Here is a 17,031-nt window from a genome sequence, read left to right as displayed (position 1 = left end):
ACATAACAAAGAAAGGCAACATGTTAAAATACTTTACTACTATTGTTTGCACACTCTACTAGGCATCTGTATAAAAAACAATCACTATAAAAAGAAAATAAATTATTGCAGTTCGCTTTTCTTTTCACCAGCTTACCTCTGGACTTTATCACAATCAGGGCGAACTCTGAAGGTGTTTGCCAGGGGGCTTATAAATCACCTAGCATGCCATAGCTGCATTTAAGGCTCCAGACTTGCCTTTTAAGCCAGTCATATGTCCAGTTCTATTGATGTTTATGCACAATAGCAGAGCCTGCCTAAGTGGATGGCATGTTTCGGACTGAATGCAATACTTTGCTATTTGGCACTTTTAACCTTTTTCATTTCTTTGTGTGTTAAGAAGGGATTCACCCAGGAGTACTGATGTTTTCTAATATTTTTATTCCGTTATCTGTTAGAAAGATGTCTAAATTTCCATATCCTGTTGCAGTCACCATTCACCAATCTGCTTCAGTGTAGCACATTGAATTTTCTTGGTCAAGCTATTCTGCAAGATGATATGCCATTGCTCATGGTTTGAAAGACATAACAATTACTTAACTTTTAGCTTTGCCTCCCATAGGGCCAATATCTTTCATTAGAAAGTTATAATCTTGTTGACCTTGTTTCTTTGTGAATGCATTCAATTATGGTACAGTCTATGAACCATGCCACATGGTTCCAACAACAACGAGGCAAAAAATACAGCACTGATACTGCTGGAAAGCATAGTTTCAATATTGGCCATACATAATGCTTTGTATAGATGTTGGGACAGTGCATACTAAGATTGAGTAAAGCCGCTAATATTCCCAAAATGTGCGCTGCAATATTCTTTGTACATGTATAACCTACCTACATATATATGGATTAACCTAATATTAAGCCCTTTAGTTTGTTAACTGGCAGAAATTACCAAATCACCATTAGGTAGTGCCATTTTTAAAAATTTGTAATTTTTTTTCTTACATAGCAGAAGGCACAAAAGCAAGATTAAAAATAAATAACATTTTATTCATAATATACTCATAAAATGAGTTAGAATGCTTTAGAAGAGCATTAAGGAACAAGAGGGGGGTTCACCCCTATTTATACACAAGCGGTAGTCTCAAATATAGCTGTTGGATTGTTCCAACAACTCTATTGATTAGTCAACTCTATGTTGACTATGTTAAAAGTTGTAATATCATAGACAATCTCATATGTAAATATCCTATCATATGTAATCTTTTATTTGGTTTCTAGTTTAGTTACATTAGAACAACTAGTTAGTTTTATTTTTTTGGTTTTTGGACTAGTGTAAGCTTATGCTTTTTGACCAAGTCAAAAAGCAAAAAGCAAATAAGTTTGGACATCCTTTGGACTTTTGCTTTTTGACTAAGTCAAAAAGCAAAAGCATGTAAGAGCTGTTGGACTCTCCAACGGCTCTAATAGAGCTATTGGAGGGTCCAACAACTCTTTCTAGCCCCTTCCTTTCATGTATAAATATGGGGCCATACCCCATGCATTATGTATTCTTTTTGGAGTGGGTTTTCCCCACATGAGTGATATATTTATCCTCTTTTCCTTCTTGGTGTATATACTCTTTTGAGTATTTTTTGTGGTTCTTGTGAATATATTGAATGAACTCTTGTGTTCATTAAGAGATCCTTTGTGAGCTTCTCTTCGGAGTTGTTTTTGAAGTTCTATTTACTTACATGGTATCAGAGCTTGGTTGAAGCAAGTTTTTTCAGTGCATTGGGAAGCGTGGCACACAAGTTTCTTTCAAAAAAGTGATCTTCCTTGAAAGGGGTGATCGTGTGGAAGCGTAAAAAGCTTAGAGAAGTATTTTTCTTTTACTCACTCTTGTGGTACAATATCCTTTCACTTTTTTTTTTTCTCTTTCTACTCTTACCTACTTCACCAAAAATTGTAAAATGGATGACAATGATAATGTCACCATTAAGCCCATCAAACTAAATGATTCCAACTATGTCACATGGGTTTCAATTATGAAGCATCTTATATGGAGGAAGGGTTTATGGGGATTAGTAGATGATACCGATGAGGAACCTACTCTAATCCTTACAAAGGTTGAAGGGAAAAGGGAAATACCTCTTACGGAGGTAGAAAAAGTTAAGGCCATAGCCACTTACGAGAAAAAGTGTAAAGAATGGCGTATGAGACATGCCAAGATCATGTCTTGGCTTATTTCGAGTGTTGATATAAAGAAATGCTCAAGTTTAGCAAAATTTGAGCATGCAAATGAAGCATGAGACTATCTTAAGAGAATGTATTCTCTTAAAGATATTGCACATGTGTGTAACCTTCAAAACAAAGTAAGAAATATGGTTCAAGGGGACAAGAGTATTAGGGAGTATTATAATAGCTTGTCAGAATTATGGGAGAAATTAGCTCTTCTTGAACCAAAGTGGCATTGTCCACATGATATTGAACTTTGCCAAAACCAAATCAATGCGGAACATTTCTTTCAGTTTATTAGTGGATTGAGACTGGAATTTGAATCCACTAAGTCTATTCTTCTTCATCGTGGAAAAGTACCATCAATTGAAGATACAATAGAGGAATTGAGTATGTAAGAGAATAGACTAAAATGTAGAATTGCTAAGAGCGATGACGACTGAGTTCTAGCCGTTTTAAAACCTAGAAACTTCGTAAGGACTTATAGACCTAACTACAGAAGAGGAAATGATGATTTTGAGAAAAAGAAAATCATTTGCTACTATTGCCGTGAACCTGGACATGTGAACACTCACTGTTCAAAATTAAAAAGGCCTCATGAGAAGAACGCAACATCTGTCGGACCACCACAAGAATCGAGTGAAACTTTCATTGGAAGTATGTCTCTCGCTCAATTGGTAGAAGCACTTGGACCTCTACTCAAAGGAGCATCTTCATCTACGGGAGCTGCAACCTCCTTCGTGAGCACCTCCGATCAAGGTAAAACTCTATGGCTTCTTGATTCAGGTGTTTCTTTCCACATAACTCCAAATATTGATATATTATCTGAATGTCATAAATCAAAATGCTCAAATGTTTTTACTGCCCATGGAACATCACTAGAAATTGAAGCAATAGGGAATTTTGAAAAGGTTTCTCAAAATTCAGAAGGATTTCATGTTCCATAAATTAGATATATTCCTAAATTAAATCTCAATCTCCAGTCTGTTTCTCAACTATGTGACCGTGGATATAACGTTTCCTTCTCTTATCGTGATTGTCGAGTGCATGATCGTTAGTCAAAGAAGCTGATTGGGGAGGGCCATAGAGAAGGAAACCTATACTACATGGATTTTTTTGGAAATTCTCAAAAATATTTTTTGTTTTAATGTTCAGAAAATGAACTTAAATATATGGCACAGGAGACTTTGGTCATCCTAGCATATCCAAGCTTCATTTGTTTCCAAATATAGAAAACTTTTGTAATTCTGAAACATTCAAGTGTGAAGAATGTATCTTGGAAAAAATGAAGAGATTACTTTTTCAAGAAAAAAAATTTATTTCATCTCGACCTTTTGAGTTAGTGCATTCAGATGTATGGAGTCCTGCACCGGTTATGTCCGAAGGAGGTTTTTCGTATTATGTCATTTTTGTAGATGATTTTACAAGGCATACTTGGATTTACTTTCTCAAAAATAAATTCGAAGTATTTTTTCATTTCCAAATATTTCATAAACTAGTCAAGAATCAATTCAAGAATGATATCTTTATCTTTCACACTAATTCAGGGGGATAGTTTTTATCAAAAGAATTTAACGATTACCTAAAATTACATGGAATCTCACATAAAAAATCATGTCCATATACCCCTCAACAAAATGGTCTAGCAGAAAGGAAACATAGGCATATCATAGAAACAACAAAAACCCTACTCATTACTCATCTAATACCCAAAAATTTGTGGGCCGAAGCCGCTCTAACTGCAGTATATCTCATTAATAGAATGCCATCATCTTTATTAAGCAACATTTCACGTGTTGAAAAACTCTTCAAACAAACCCCAAATTACTCAAGGCTAAGGGTATTTAGTTGTAAATGTTTTGTTTTTCCAACAAAAATGACAAACTCTCACCTCGTGCTATTCCATGTGTGTTTCTTGGTTATGCAAGCGATCAGAAAGGCTATAGATGCCTTGATCTTAAAACTAAAAAACTATATGTGTCACAAAATGTATCCTTCTTAGAAAATGAAAGTTTTTTTGAAATTAAGAACTCTACAGAAGGTGATGAATACTCTTTTCTACTAGACCTAGTTCCAAAGATAAATGCGGAAGAAACTGATCAAGAAGATCAAAATGTGGTAAGTATTGAATCGTCTCACCCAGAATGCATTCAATATTTCAGACGGGGTAATCTGGAGCAACCTTGTGTTCTAGAAAAATATACTAAAGCACAAGATCATATGGAAACTAGAAGATCATCGAGAATGTCCAAAGTGCCTAAAAAATTTGTATCCTATGAGTCATTTTCACCAAAGTACCAAGCATATATCGCTCTATTACATTCCTACATAGAACCTTCTAACTATGATATTGTAAAAGAACATCCCGAATGGGTTGAAGCTATGTCAGTAGAGTTAAGCGCCTTAGAAAAGGCAAACATGTGGACTATTCAAGATATTCCACCAGGGAAGAAACCTATAGGATGTCGCTGGGTATACAAAGTCAAAACCAAGAGTGATGACACCCTGGAATGATTTAAGGCTCGTCTAGTGGCTAAAGACTATTCTCAAGAATATAAAATAGACTATAAGGAGACCTTCGCACCAGTAGCAAGAATGATCACTGTAAGAACTTTAATTGTTGCCTCTGTAAAGAAATAACATATATTTCAGATAGATGTCAAGAATGTGTTTCTTAATGGTAGTTTAGCTGAAGAAGTCTACATGGAACCACCCCCTGGCATGAAGATTCCTCAAGGAAAAGCCCTTCGTTTACATAAGGCCTTATATGGACTTAAACAAGCCCCAAAGGCCTGATATGATAAATTTAGTCAAGTTATGCTTACTTTTGGTTTTCGATTTTGTTTTACTGACACTACTTTGTTCATTAAGAAATCTAATGCAGGTATTATTATTCTTCTACTTTATGTTGACGACATGATCATCACAGGAAGTGATAAATAGGGAGTTGACAACATCAAATAATTTCTCAAGACTAATTTTGAAATGAGTGACTTGGGTTTCTTAAGATTTTTTCTTGGAATTGAAGTAGTCTATTCTCCTAAAGGTTATTTACTAACTCAATCAAAATTTGCTCTTGATATTATCAACAGGTCCAGAATCATGGATGAAAAACATGTAGACACTCTTGAGATCGTAAATAGCAAAATGAAGATGGATGATTGTGAATCACTTGAGAACCCAACACCTTACAGACAACTTGTTGGGGCATTGTCTTACCTTTTCATCACTCGACCGGATATTGCACATGCTGTTTATACAGCAAGTCAATTTCAGCATGCACCCACTACTGTCTATATGGGAGCAGTATTGCGAATTATTAGATCTTAAAACCTCTATTTGTAGAGGACTTTTTTTGTTTGCTTCTTCCTTTAGAACTAACTACTTATATTGATGCAGATTGGGGATGTGATCCAAATGATAAACACTCAACTACTGGGCTTTGTGTGTTTTTAGGAGAATCATTGATCTCATGGAGATGCAAGAAGCAACAGAAAGTTTCTCTTTCATCAATAGAAGCCGAGTACAGAGCCATGACTACAACCACCATGGAAGTAGTCTGGTTGAGGCGACTGCTTCAAGATATGGGTGTTGAGAGCACAAAAGCATCACGGTTATGTTGTGACAATAAAAGTTTCATTTACATTGTCAGCAATTAGATATTTCACGAACGGACAAAGCATATCGAAATGGACTGCCACTACGTGCGTGGGGAATTTCTACAAGGCACCATTGAACTTTCATATGTTTCCTCTGAATATCAACTGACAGACTTCTTTACTAAACCTCTTGCTGCTCCACGGTTTCACTTTCTTTTGGACAAACTTTCGGTTGTTCAACCGTAAGTTTGAGGGGGAGTGTTAAAAGTTGTAATCTCATAGACAATCTCATATGTAAATATCCTGTCACTTGTAATCTTTTATTTGTTTTCTAGTTTAGTTACATTGGGACAATTAGTTAGTTTTATTTTTTTTGTTTTTGGACTAGTGTATGCTTATGCTTTTTGACCAAGTCAAAAAGCAAAAAGCAAATAAGTTTGGACATCCTTTAGACTTTTGCTTTTTGACTAAGTCAAAAAGCAAAAGCATGTAAGAGTTGTTGGACTCTCCAACGGCTCTAATAGAGCTATTGAAGGGTCGAACAACTCTTTCTAGCCCCTTCCTTTCACGTATAAATATGGGGCCATACCCCATACATTATGTATTCTTTTTGGAGTGGGTTTTCCCCACATGAGTGATATATTTATCCTCTTTTCCTTCTTGGTGTATATACTCTTTTGAGTATTTTTTGTGGTTCTTGTGAGTATATTGAATGAACTCTTGTGTTCATTAAGAGATCCTTTATGAGCTTGTCTTTGGAGTTGCTTTTGAAGTTCTATTTACTTACAGACTAGTCCAAAAAGAACCCAATAGCTCTATTTGGTCTTTGACCAAATAGTCCCTGTCAAAACAGAAAAGGACAAAAAGAACAAAATAAAGTAAAAGTACTAATGTGCCCTTAATGGGCACAACCTAGTACAACAACTGAAATGACCAAAATGCCCTAATACCTATTACATCATTATAAATACATACAACTTAACATATGCTTAATTTAACTTTGAACTCTTTACATTATGTTAGAAGTATTCAACTGAATGAAATAACCAAAATGCCCTAAAATGCAGTTCTTTTTTGAAAACGTGTAATTATAGATTAGATCTTTTGTTTTCGAGGGATAAGAAGAAATAGTCAAACACATTTTTTTAGAAAGTAACAAAGGGCATTTTTGAAATTTCACTAAAAAAGGTGAAAATGACCTTTTTGACCTTAAAAGTAATGATATATTTTAAAAAAAGTTGACTGCTTTTGAGAGTGTTTCAATCATTTCAATCTGTTGAATGCTATTATACGTGCATGTCTGGGATGCCATTATAAACCCATTTCTGTTTTATCCAGGTCAAGGAATTTTTGGCCCATACTGCTAGTGTGAATGACCTAAGCTTTGATTCCGAAGGTGAATATATTGGAAGCTGCTCAGATGATGGCTCTGTTGTTGTAAATAGCCTGTTTACAGATGAAAGGATGAAGTTCGAATACCATCGTCCCATGAAAGCTATTGCTTTAGACCCAGATTATGCTAGAAAGTCATCGTGCAGATTTATTGCTGGTGGTTTGGCTGGTCATCTTGTCCTAAACTCAAAGAGATGGCTGGGATATCGTGATCAGGTTCATCTTGTAGCTAATCCACTTGTTAATGATAATTTTCTTTCATATTGATAAGATTGTTACACAAAAAGCTCCTGCAAGATTATATTTTATTGAGTGGCCAGAACACATTCTATTACAGGTTTTGCACTCGGGAGAGGGTCCAATACATGCTGTAAGATGGAGAAAGAGCCTTATAGCTTGGGCCAATGATGCAGGTGTCAAAGTCTATGACATGGCAAATGATCAGCGTATTGCTTTTATTGAGAGGCCACGTGGAAGCCCACGTCCTGAATTGCTGCTTCCTCATTTAGTTTGGCAGGTTTGTTGATAAAAAGGCAAATTGGAACCTCAGCTAAAGCTTAATAAGGTCTCTGACCACTTATGCTTTATTTAGGATGATGTCCTGTTGGTTATTGCATGGGGGACTACTGTAAAAATTGCCTCTATCAGGACAATTTCATTGGGGTCCAATCCAGCACAACGGCGTTTCCCAGCATCAAGTACAAAGCAGGTGGACATTGTAGCTTCTTTTCAAGCCAGCTACTATATTTCTGGGATTGCACCCTATGGCGATGCTTTAGTCATTTTAGCATATATCCCAGAAGAAGAGAACGGAGAAAAGGGTGGCTCTACTGTTCCTTCTCACCAGGTCTTTTCATCACTTAATTCCATGATAAAATGAAATTATCTTGTATCCATTTTAGATATTTCATGAGTTATTTTGGAAGTGGGGTTGCTTGACTGGACTGTTAAAATGTAAACCCAAAGATCCCATTGTACATATATATATATATATATACATTTATATATATAGAGATACCTATACATATATTATATATGTATAGGTATCTCTCTCTCTCTCTCTATATATATATACTTTTATCATAATACCCGAAAAGGGTAATTCTGTAATTTCCAGTTTTACGCATATTCCACTTGGAATATGCTTGTATTTTCATTCTTTATTTTTTTCCTTTCTTTTTATATTTTTACTTTTTTTTATTTTCTTTTTTTTATGTCTTGACATCACCTCGGGGGCCTCCCAATAAAGTCGTTGGGGCCCCTCAACGGTCACAATTGTGACCGTTGGGGGCTCCCAACGACTCCTTTGGGAGCCCCAAGGTGGTTCCCTTTTGCACTTGTATAAATAGAGGTGTTCCCCCTTTGTATTTCTAAGCTTGAGAGCTCAAGCATTTCCCTTTTCTAATATATTGTGGCATTTCTTGCCTTTGTGCATGTTCGTGTTGTTTTGTGTCTTTGTGCATATTAGTTAAAGTGTTCTTTGAGTGCCTTTTTGTGCACATCTCTTGTCAGGTTTTAGAGCTTGTATGCGTATTGTCTCATTGAAGACAATTTTACATGGTATCAGAGCTTGGTTAAAGGTTAAAGATTGTGTGATTCTTTATTTTTTGAGTGCCTCGAAAAACATGCCTTTGACTTCTTGAAGATTGGAGTGGAGGCGTCTCTTCTTTCATTATTTTAGAAGGGCCTCACAACAAGTAAGATCTAAAAATCTTGTTGCAGTACGTATCTCTCCTCTCTAATAGGTGAAAAAGAGTCTCACTTATCTCTTGGTTTTAAACTCAATGGCTCCAACTATCATGTTTGGGCCGGAAACATGGAGGCTCACATAAAAGGAAAAGGTCTTTGGGGTTATGTGAAAGTCACAATCCCGGAACCGGAACAAAAAATCACCTTGATGGAGAAAGGTGAAATTAAGATCCTTGAAGGGGAGGAAAGAACCAAAGCCCTTGAGGAATATTTGAAAAAGCATGATGAATGGGAAATGAAGAATTTCAAAATATTGTCTTGGTTTTTTTCTTTCGTTGAGACCAAAATCAACGCAAATATTATCAAATTCAAAAAATTTTCTCAAGCATGGGAGTATCTTGAGAAAATGTATACTTTTAGGGACTTATCTCATAAATATTATCTTCAAAAGAAGGCTCTAAAAGGCAAAATGACCATTAGGGAATATTTCGCCGAACTTTCTTCTATTTGGGATGAGCTTGCTATGCTCGAACCAAAATGGAGTGGAGAGGTGCTTGAGCTTCGACACAAACAATTAGAAGAAGATCGATTCTTCAATTTTTTGAATGGGCTAAAGCCCGAATTTGAGCAAATAAGGTCTTCTCTTTTGTCATCTTTTACTCCTTCCTCTCTTGAGGATGTTATCACCAAATTGAGTGGTGAAGAAACCCGTATGGGTATAAGTAAGCAAGGGCCAAATGTGCTTGTGGTTCCCTCAAACTCCGAAGACAATGATGGAGTGAATGTGGTATCTAGGCCCGGAAATAATGTAACAACCTATCGTCCTCCTCACTTTAAAACTCAAAATCAAGGAGGAAATAGTGGACAAGGAGGAAAGAAGGATTATAGCAAGATTGTTTGCCATTTTTGTAAAAAACCGGAACATATCAAACCCATATGTCCCAAATGAAAGAAATTACTAGCCATGACTACCACTGCCCAACCGCAAAAGGAGGAGACGTCTTCAAGTGGATCTCTTTCACTAAACCAAATAGTGAAAGCTCTCCAACCTCTTCTCAAGGGAGCTACCTACGGAGCCGCCGTGTCTACCTTCTCCCCTCCAGGTAAAATTTCTTGGCTTTTGGACTCGGGTGCGTCTTTTCATATGTCCCCAAACATGTCTCAGCTTTCCGATTATTCGAAAAATATTTTCTCATCTTTCGTTTCTACTGCGGATGAAACTTCTCTCGAAATAAAAGGTATTGGTAATTTTGAAACTCAAGACTTTTTCATTCCCCAAATTAGATTTATACCAAAATTAAACTTGAACCTTCTCTCTGTTTCTCAACTCTCGGACCATGGATGTGATATTAAGTTTTCTTCTGATAAATGTTTAATACAGGATCACCGGTCCGAGAAATTGATTGGGGAAGGCTCTAGAAAGGGAGACTTATATTATATGGACTCTCTTCAAGTTTCTAAAAATTCTTTTTGTAATGTTGCTCGACATAATGATATAAATGTTTGGCACAAGAGACTTGGTCATCCCAACATCACCAAGTTATCTTATTTGTATTTTGCTAAAAATCTTTGTAAAAATACATTCTCCTGTAATGATTGTATTTTTGGAAAATTGAGAAGTATGCCTTTTGAACAAAGATCCATGTTTACTTCTAAACCTTTCGAAATTGTTCATTCAGATGTCTGGGGACCAGCACCGGTTGTTTCAAAAGGAGGGTTCTCCTATTATGTAATTTTTGTAGATGATTTTTCTAGGTACTCTTGGATATATTTCCTTAGACATAAGCATGAAGTTTTTTCATGTTTTAAATCGTTTCATGTGATGGTTAAGAATCAATTTAATTGTAACCTAAAGATATTTAGAAGTGACTCCGGAGGATAATATCTCTCTAACAAATTCAAAACGTACCTTGAGGATAATTGTATTGTTCATCAAAGGTCATGTCCTAAAACTCCTCAACAAAATGGATTGGCTGAAAGAAAACATAGGCATATCATTGAAACCACCCAAACTCTCCTCATATATCAAAATATTCCAAAAAACTTTTGGGCCGAGTCGGCTCTTGCCTCTGTTTACCTTATCAATCGTTTACCATCTAGGAACTTGGGAAAAATCTCTCCTTTTGAAGTGTTATATAAAAGGGAGCCTGATTATAGCAGATTAAGAGTCTTTGGTTGTAAGTGTTTTGTTCTTACATATAAGAATAATAAACTTTCTCCTAAAACTATTCCTTGTGTTTTTCTTGGATATTCGGAGACTCAAAAAGGGTTTCGATGTTACAATTCTAGGAACGATAAATCATATGTTTCAAGAAATGTGTCATTTCTAGAAAATGAAAAAAGCTTTGAAAGAAATACTTCTCACCATGAAGATGTGGACTATTCTTTCTTATTTGATCTATTGTCTAGCAATGATGATTTGTCTAGTGATGACGAAATATCATCAAACCATGATAGTGATATAGATATTAATGATTTAAACTCATCCAATGGTCAAGAAGATAGAACCTCAAATGATCTGATAACCTACTCTCGTAGAAATCGAGATACTTTTAGAAGTGCTATTGAGCAATATGGTGAGTCTGTTCCCACCAATGATCAGAGATGATCTGAAAGAAATAGGAGACCTCCATCCCGGTTTGTCTCCTTTGTTTCTTTTTCACCTAAATATAGGGCTTGTCTTAGTGCCATTCTTAGTGCCATCCATTCTTATTTTGAACATAGGAACTTCGAGGAAGCCAAAAAATGTGTAGAATGGCAAGAAGCTATGGAAAATGAACTCAAATCTCTTAGGAAAGCTAAGACATGGGAATTTCAAACTCTACCTGTTGAAAAGAAAACTATAGGTTGTCGTTGGGTATTTAAAGTTAAGACTAAGAGCGATGGATCTCTAGAGAGGTATAAAGCTCGTTTAGTTGCTAAAGGATATGGGTAAGAATATGACATTGACTATGAAAAGACATTTGTTCTCGTAGCTCGAATAGTTACAGTCAGATGTCTTATTACTATTGCATCTATCAAAAAATGAAACATTTTTCAAATGGATGTAAAAAATGTTTTCTAAATTGTGATCTTAACGAAGAAGTGTATATGGATGCCCCACCAGGTATGAAAATTTCTAAAGGTAAAGTTTTTCGCCTTCGAAAAGCTCTCTATGGGTTAAAACATGCTCTCAAAGCCTAGTATGACAGATTCAATAATGGAATGTTAGAAAATGGATTTTCTTCTTGTTATACTGATACTGCATTATTCATTAGAAAATCTGATGCAGGAATTGTGATATTATTACTTTATGTTGATATGCTAATCACATGTGATTTTATCGAAGGAATCAAGGGTATTAAATCCATCTTGACTTCAAAATTTGAAATGTCAGACTTAGGTTTTCTGACATACTTTCTTGGAATTGAGGTTGCCTATTCTCAACGTGGTTATTTTCTATCTCAGACTAAACTTGCTTGTGAGATTATTGACAGGTCAGGAATATCCGATGACAAAATTTGTGTAACCTCTGAAATAGTGGGCTAAAAAATGAAGATTGATGATGGGATTTCCCTGACAGATCCTACTCTTTACAGGCAACTGGTAGGCTCGTTGATGTATCTCAGCATCACTCGGCCTGATCTGTCTCATGCAATTCACATTGTCAGTCAGTTTCAGCATGCTCCCATAACGGTTCACATGAGTGTTGTTCTTCGTATCATCAGATATCTAAAGGGAACTATAAATAAATGAGTATTTTTGTCTTCCTCTTCTGAATTAAGGTTAATTGCTTATACTGATTCAGATTGGGGAGGTGATACTAATAATCGTCACTCCACCACTGGTTTCTATGTTTTCTTAGGTGAATCATTGATTTCTTGGAAGTGTAAAAGCAACAGAAGGTCACTCTGTCCTCCACCGAAACAGAATATAGAGCCATGGCATCCACCACCATAGAAATTGTATAGATTCAGCGTCTTCTAGAAGATATGGGAGTTTACATTGGAGAACCAACAAAGTTATGCTGTGACAACAAAAGTGCAATTTATATTGCCAAGAATCACACTTTTCATGAGCGAACAAAACATATAGAGATGGACTGCCATTATGTCAGGGAAGAATACTTGAAGAAGGTCTTTCGTATGTGACGTCTGAATATCAATTGGCGGACTTCTTCACTAAAGCACTTTGTTCGCTCAGATTTCACTTCCTTCTTGGCAAACTTGCGGTCATCACACCGTAAGTTTGAGGGGGGGTGTTAAAATGTAAACCCAAAGATCCCATTGTACGTATATATATACATTTATATATATAGAGATATATATACATATATTATATATGTATAGGTATCTCTCTCTCTCTCTATATATATATATATACTTTTATCATAATACCCGAAAAGGGTAATTCTGTAATTTTCAGTTTTACGCATATTCCACTTGGAATATGCTTGTATTTTCATTCTTTATTTTTTCCTTTCTTTTTATATTTTTACTTTTTTTATTTTCTTTTTTTTATGTCTTGGCATCACCTTGGGGGCCTCCCAATAGAGTCATCAACGGTCACAATTGTCCGTTGGGGGCTCCCAACGACTCCTTTGGGAGTCCCAAGGTGGTTCCCTTTTGCACTTGTATAAATATGGGTGTTCCCCCTTTGTATTTCTAAGCTTGAGAGCTCAAGCATTTCCCATTTCTAATATATTGTGGCATTTCATGCCTTTGTGCACGTTCTTGTTGTTTTATGCCTTTGTGCATGTTCGTGTTGTTTTCTTTGAGTGCCTTTTTGTGCACATCTCTTGTGAGGTTTTAGAGCTTGTATATGTATTGTCTCATTGAAGACAATTTTACATGAACTTGTTCCTATTTCAAGCTAGGATTTATGGGACTTTGATGCTGTGAAATGTTTGAATTGATGCTGATTAGCGGCAATTTGCTGATCAAGGTCACTGGAACTTGGCTTGGACTTCAAAGACTATTACTTTTCTAATATTTTAATTGTAGTCACCAATATCAGTCTTGGCAATATCCTGGGAAATCTATTTCTTATGATATTAGAGAGTTTTTTTAGTCTTGAAAAAGTTCTGGTGAAAATTTCTGCAAAAAAGAAAATTTTAAGATAAAGGAAAAATCAGTTATGGCATTTTTATTAGTTTTTAAGAACACTAGAAAGAACGTAAATAAACATAAAAAGTGTAGTCAAATTAAAATATTTCGTTGAAGATAAAATATTAGAGATATCTTGATATTTTTCTCAAAATATTCCTGATATTTTTCGATATCTGATTTATTGTGATTTCCTCTGTATATTGATATTTTGAAAGATCATGATATATTCCTTTTTTGAAATGCCTTTTAAAATGAGATATCTTGAAAATATTGCCAATAGCGGTTACCCAGGTTTTTTCTAGAATGCTGAATTGCAGCAAATTGTTGAACAGGTTTTAGCTCGATATGGAGCCCATGTACTCAGTTTGACATGAATCTGGACTCCTATGTGTAGTCATTATAGACAGTGAAGATGTTATTCAATGTGAACTATAAGTCATGAATATCAGAACATTTTCAAAATTTTAATGAATAAACTCAAAAAATCATGATGAATTGAAAAATTCAAATGTCAACCTCAAAATAAAGCTATCGTGATATTATCGTGATAATTTCATTGAAAAACATTTCTCATTTTAAATTTTTTTTAATACAATATTTTCACTAGGAAAACCACTTGTTTTTTTAGTTCCTCTGGTAAAAACCTTTGCTAATCTTATTGCAAGGTTGATGGTCATGACCATGCTGTGAACCCACAGAGGTTAAATAGATGCCTTTGATTGCTGATATTCATTATAGTCTAGAGCCCTAATTTTACATGATACTGGATTTGTTTATCCTCCTGCTCTGATTAACCCCTTTTCCTTGTAGAGAAAAAAACACCGAAGGCTTTTTGGTGGAAGCTAATATTCTCTTTATGGAAATTTGTGGAGATAGTAATCCATTGCATGCTGTATACACAATGTTTAGCAGGGAACTGCACACAGACCAGAAGTGCGGGTAGTTACCTGGAAAAATGATGAACTTGCAACAGATGCTCTTTCTATACATGGTTTTGAACATTACAAAGCAAAAGATTATGCACTTGTGTATGCTCCTTTTACAGGTATATGACGCCTTGGTTTAGTAGCTTCATTCTCCAATTGATCGAAATTGTTCTTTCACTCATTCTGCATTTTCTGGGTGTATTCAGAGTTAACCTAAATGTTCCTAGTGCCACTCTAAACGTGCTCCTGCTTGTGATACGTTGAACTACTATTGAAATATCACCATGGGATTCTATGGATGATTGAGTAGGTTTCTGTTTTCTTGATAGTTAATGTGTTCAATTGTAGGAAGCAGCTACGCAGGTGGGCAGTGGGCTGCTGGGGATGAACCACTATATTATATAGTATCCCCAAAAGATGTTGTGATTGCAAAACCTAGGTAAGAGTTGATTATTCTGAGAATGGATCATCTCATTTCTTTTTCACGTTTTTTTCTTTTTCTTTGAATTTAGAATAATGAAATAAAAAATCAAATGGCCTGGGACTTCTTTATTGTAATATATTAATTTATCACTCACCTTTTTGAAACTTTGCACCAGTCTGAATCCTTGACTCATTAGTCGCTACCCTTGAAATCAACAGTATTACAGGGACTGTTCTTCGCTATCATGTCAGGAAAACTTGTTTTTATCCATCAGTGGCATGAAAAACCATCTCAAGTTTCTAGTCCACAAAGTATGTGGATGAGGTATTTTTAATGGACTTTCAACTTCAACATACAGATGGAAGAGAAATGATTGATGGTTGGGATATGAAATTGCTCCAAGCAATGGACCCTCATTCAGGGTTATCCTCCATCATGATTTTGAAAAAATGAAAGGAAATGAAAACTTTAAGTAGCCGTTAGATCTTTCTCTTCTAATATTGATGCAATAATTGTAATACTGTAGTTGTATTTGTTATTTATCTTGGAATCAACTAAGCTATGCACCAAATGTGTTTGCTGAACTGCTAAGTCGGACTTTCTAAAGCAATGGGTCTTTGGTTCTAATCTTAGTAGTCAAAAGTGCTAGGTGATGCCTAGGTGTTGATCCCCAGGCCTAGGTTTCATTTAGGCAACTGCCTAAGAGGCATATAGAACCCATATAAATATAATAATTTTAAAATAAAAATTCTAAAATTGTAAAGAATGGAAAAATTTGACACATTTTATAGAGTTACTAAACTAGGATCATAACTTTTTAAACATTTATAATTATAAATATATGTATGTGCGTATGTTTTCTATTTGATGCTAATGTTGAACTCGTTACTCATATCAACATTTCATAAGATACTTGGTCTTTTACCAAATATGCTTCCTTAAAACCAGAGTTACTGGAAGCTTTTTAGATAGGTGGGAAACCTGCTTCCCGAAAACTTACTTCGGAAGCGCGATACTCCTCACTTCCGAAACTTGATGAGAATCTTGAATCTTCCATGCTTCTCCTATACTTTCTACATAGTTTATTTATTCTTCTTAAATGTTCTTTCATTCTGCTTTTCATGTTTTTTATGTATTTCCTCTTACGTCTCTCATTCACTTCCATGATCTTTCTCTAAATTGGCAGTCATCATTTTTTGATTTTGTTAAATATTTAATTCTAACACTAAAAAATCATGAAATTTAAGAATAGTCAATTTTATTTTAGTTTTTATTTGCATTCCATTTTAATTTCCATTCAATTCTTATATCACTTTTTTTTATTCCTCACTTCTCATTTCTTATACATTTTAAAATGCATCGCTTCTCACTTTTGCTTCCCATATCGTTTCTTGTTTCCGCTTCCTAGTTTGGCAACCTTGGTTAAAACATTGTTTTTTATGTTGTTGATGAGAGAATCTAAGAGTAAATGTGCCTAGGTTTATTGGATCTGCTAACGAACCTAATGGTTGGCAATTATTGCATCTTTGGACTTTGAAATGCCATATGTGATATGTGTATGCATGTGCATTACTTGCCATCCTATCTGATGCAGGCCATTCTGAAGATCCGAGCTTTGAAGACGAATTTGATCCAAATCCAATTCTCAAGATCCAATCTAGGATGTGATCCAGGGCAGATCCAATCGTGCAGGACTATCAGGGTCCAATTGGATC

The 17,031-nt window shown here is 35.3% G+C and overlaps 1 protein-coding gene across 3 annotated transcripts in view; it reads left to right on the top strand.

Annotated features, from left to right (window-relative positions):
- LOC149839990 (vacuolar protein sorting-associated protein 41 homolog) overlaps window positions 1–17,031 on the top strand; it is a 76,268-nt gene that overhangs the window by 2,159 nt on the left and 57,078 nt on the right. For all 3 annotated transcript variants that reach the window (XR_016431522.1, XM_090004306.1, XM_090004305.1), the window contains exons 2-6: window positions 7,137–7,406; window positions 7,528–7,707; window positions 7,783–8,037; window positions 14,879–15,011; window positions 15,241–15,331. Coding sequence is in view for 2 of the 3 variants with exons in the window: in XM_090004306.1 (XP_089860432.1) it covers window positions 7,137–7,406; window positions 7,528–7,707; window positions 7,783–8,037; window positions 14,879–15,011; window positions 15,241–15,331 (929 nt within the window). In the remaining variant the exon portion in view is untranslated. The remainder of the gene's footprint in view (window positions 1–7,136; window positions 7,407–7,527; window positions 7,708–7,782; window positions 8,038–14,878; window positions 15,012–15,240; window positions 15,332–17,031) is intronic.

Source organism: Nuphar pumila, chromosome 4 (assembly GCF_984573655.1).
Source record: "Nuphar pumila chromosome 4, dmNupPumi1.hap1.1, whole genome shotgun sequence".
Taxonomy (NCBI): Eukaryota; Viridiplantae; Streptophyta; class Magnoliopsida; order Nymphaeales; family Nymphaeaceae; genus Nuphar; species Nuphar pumila.
This window is presented reverse-complemented; position numbering and strand designations above follow the sequence as displayed.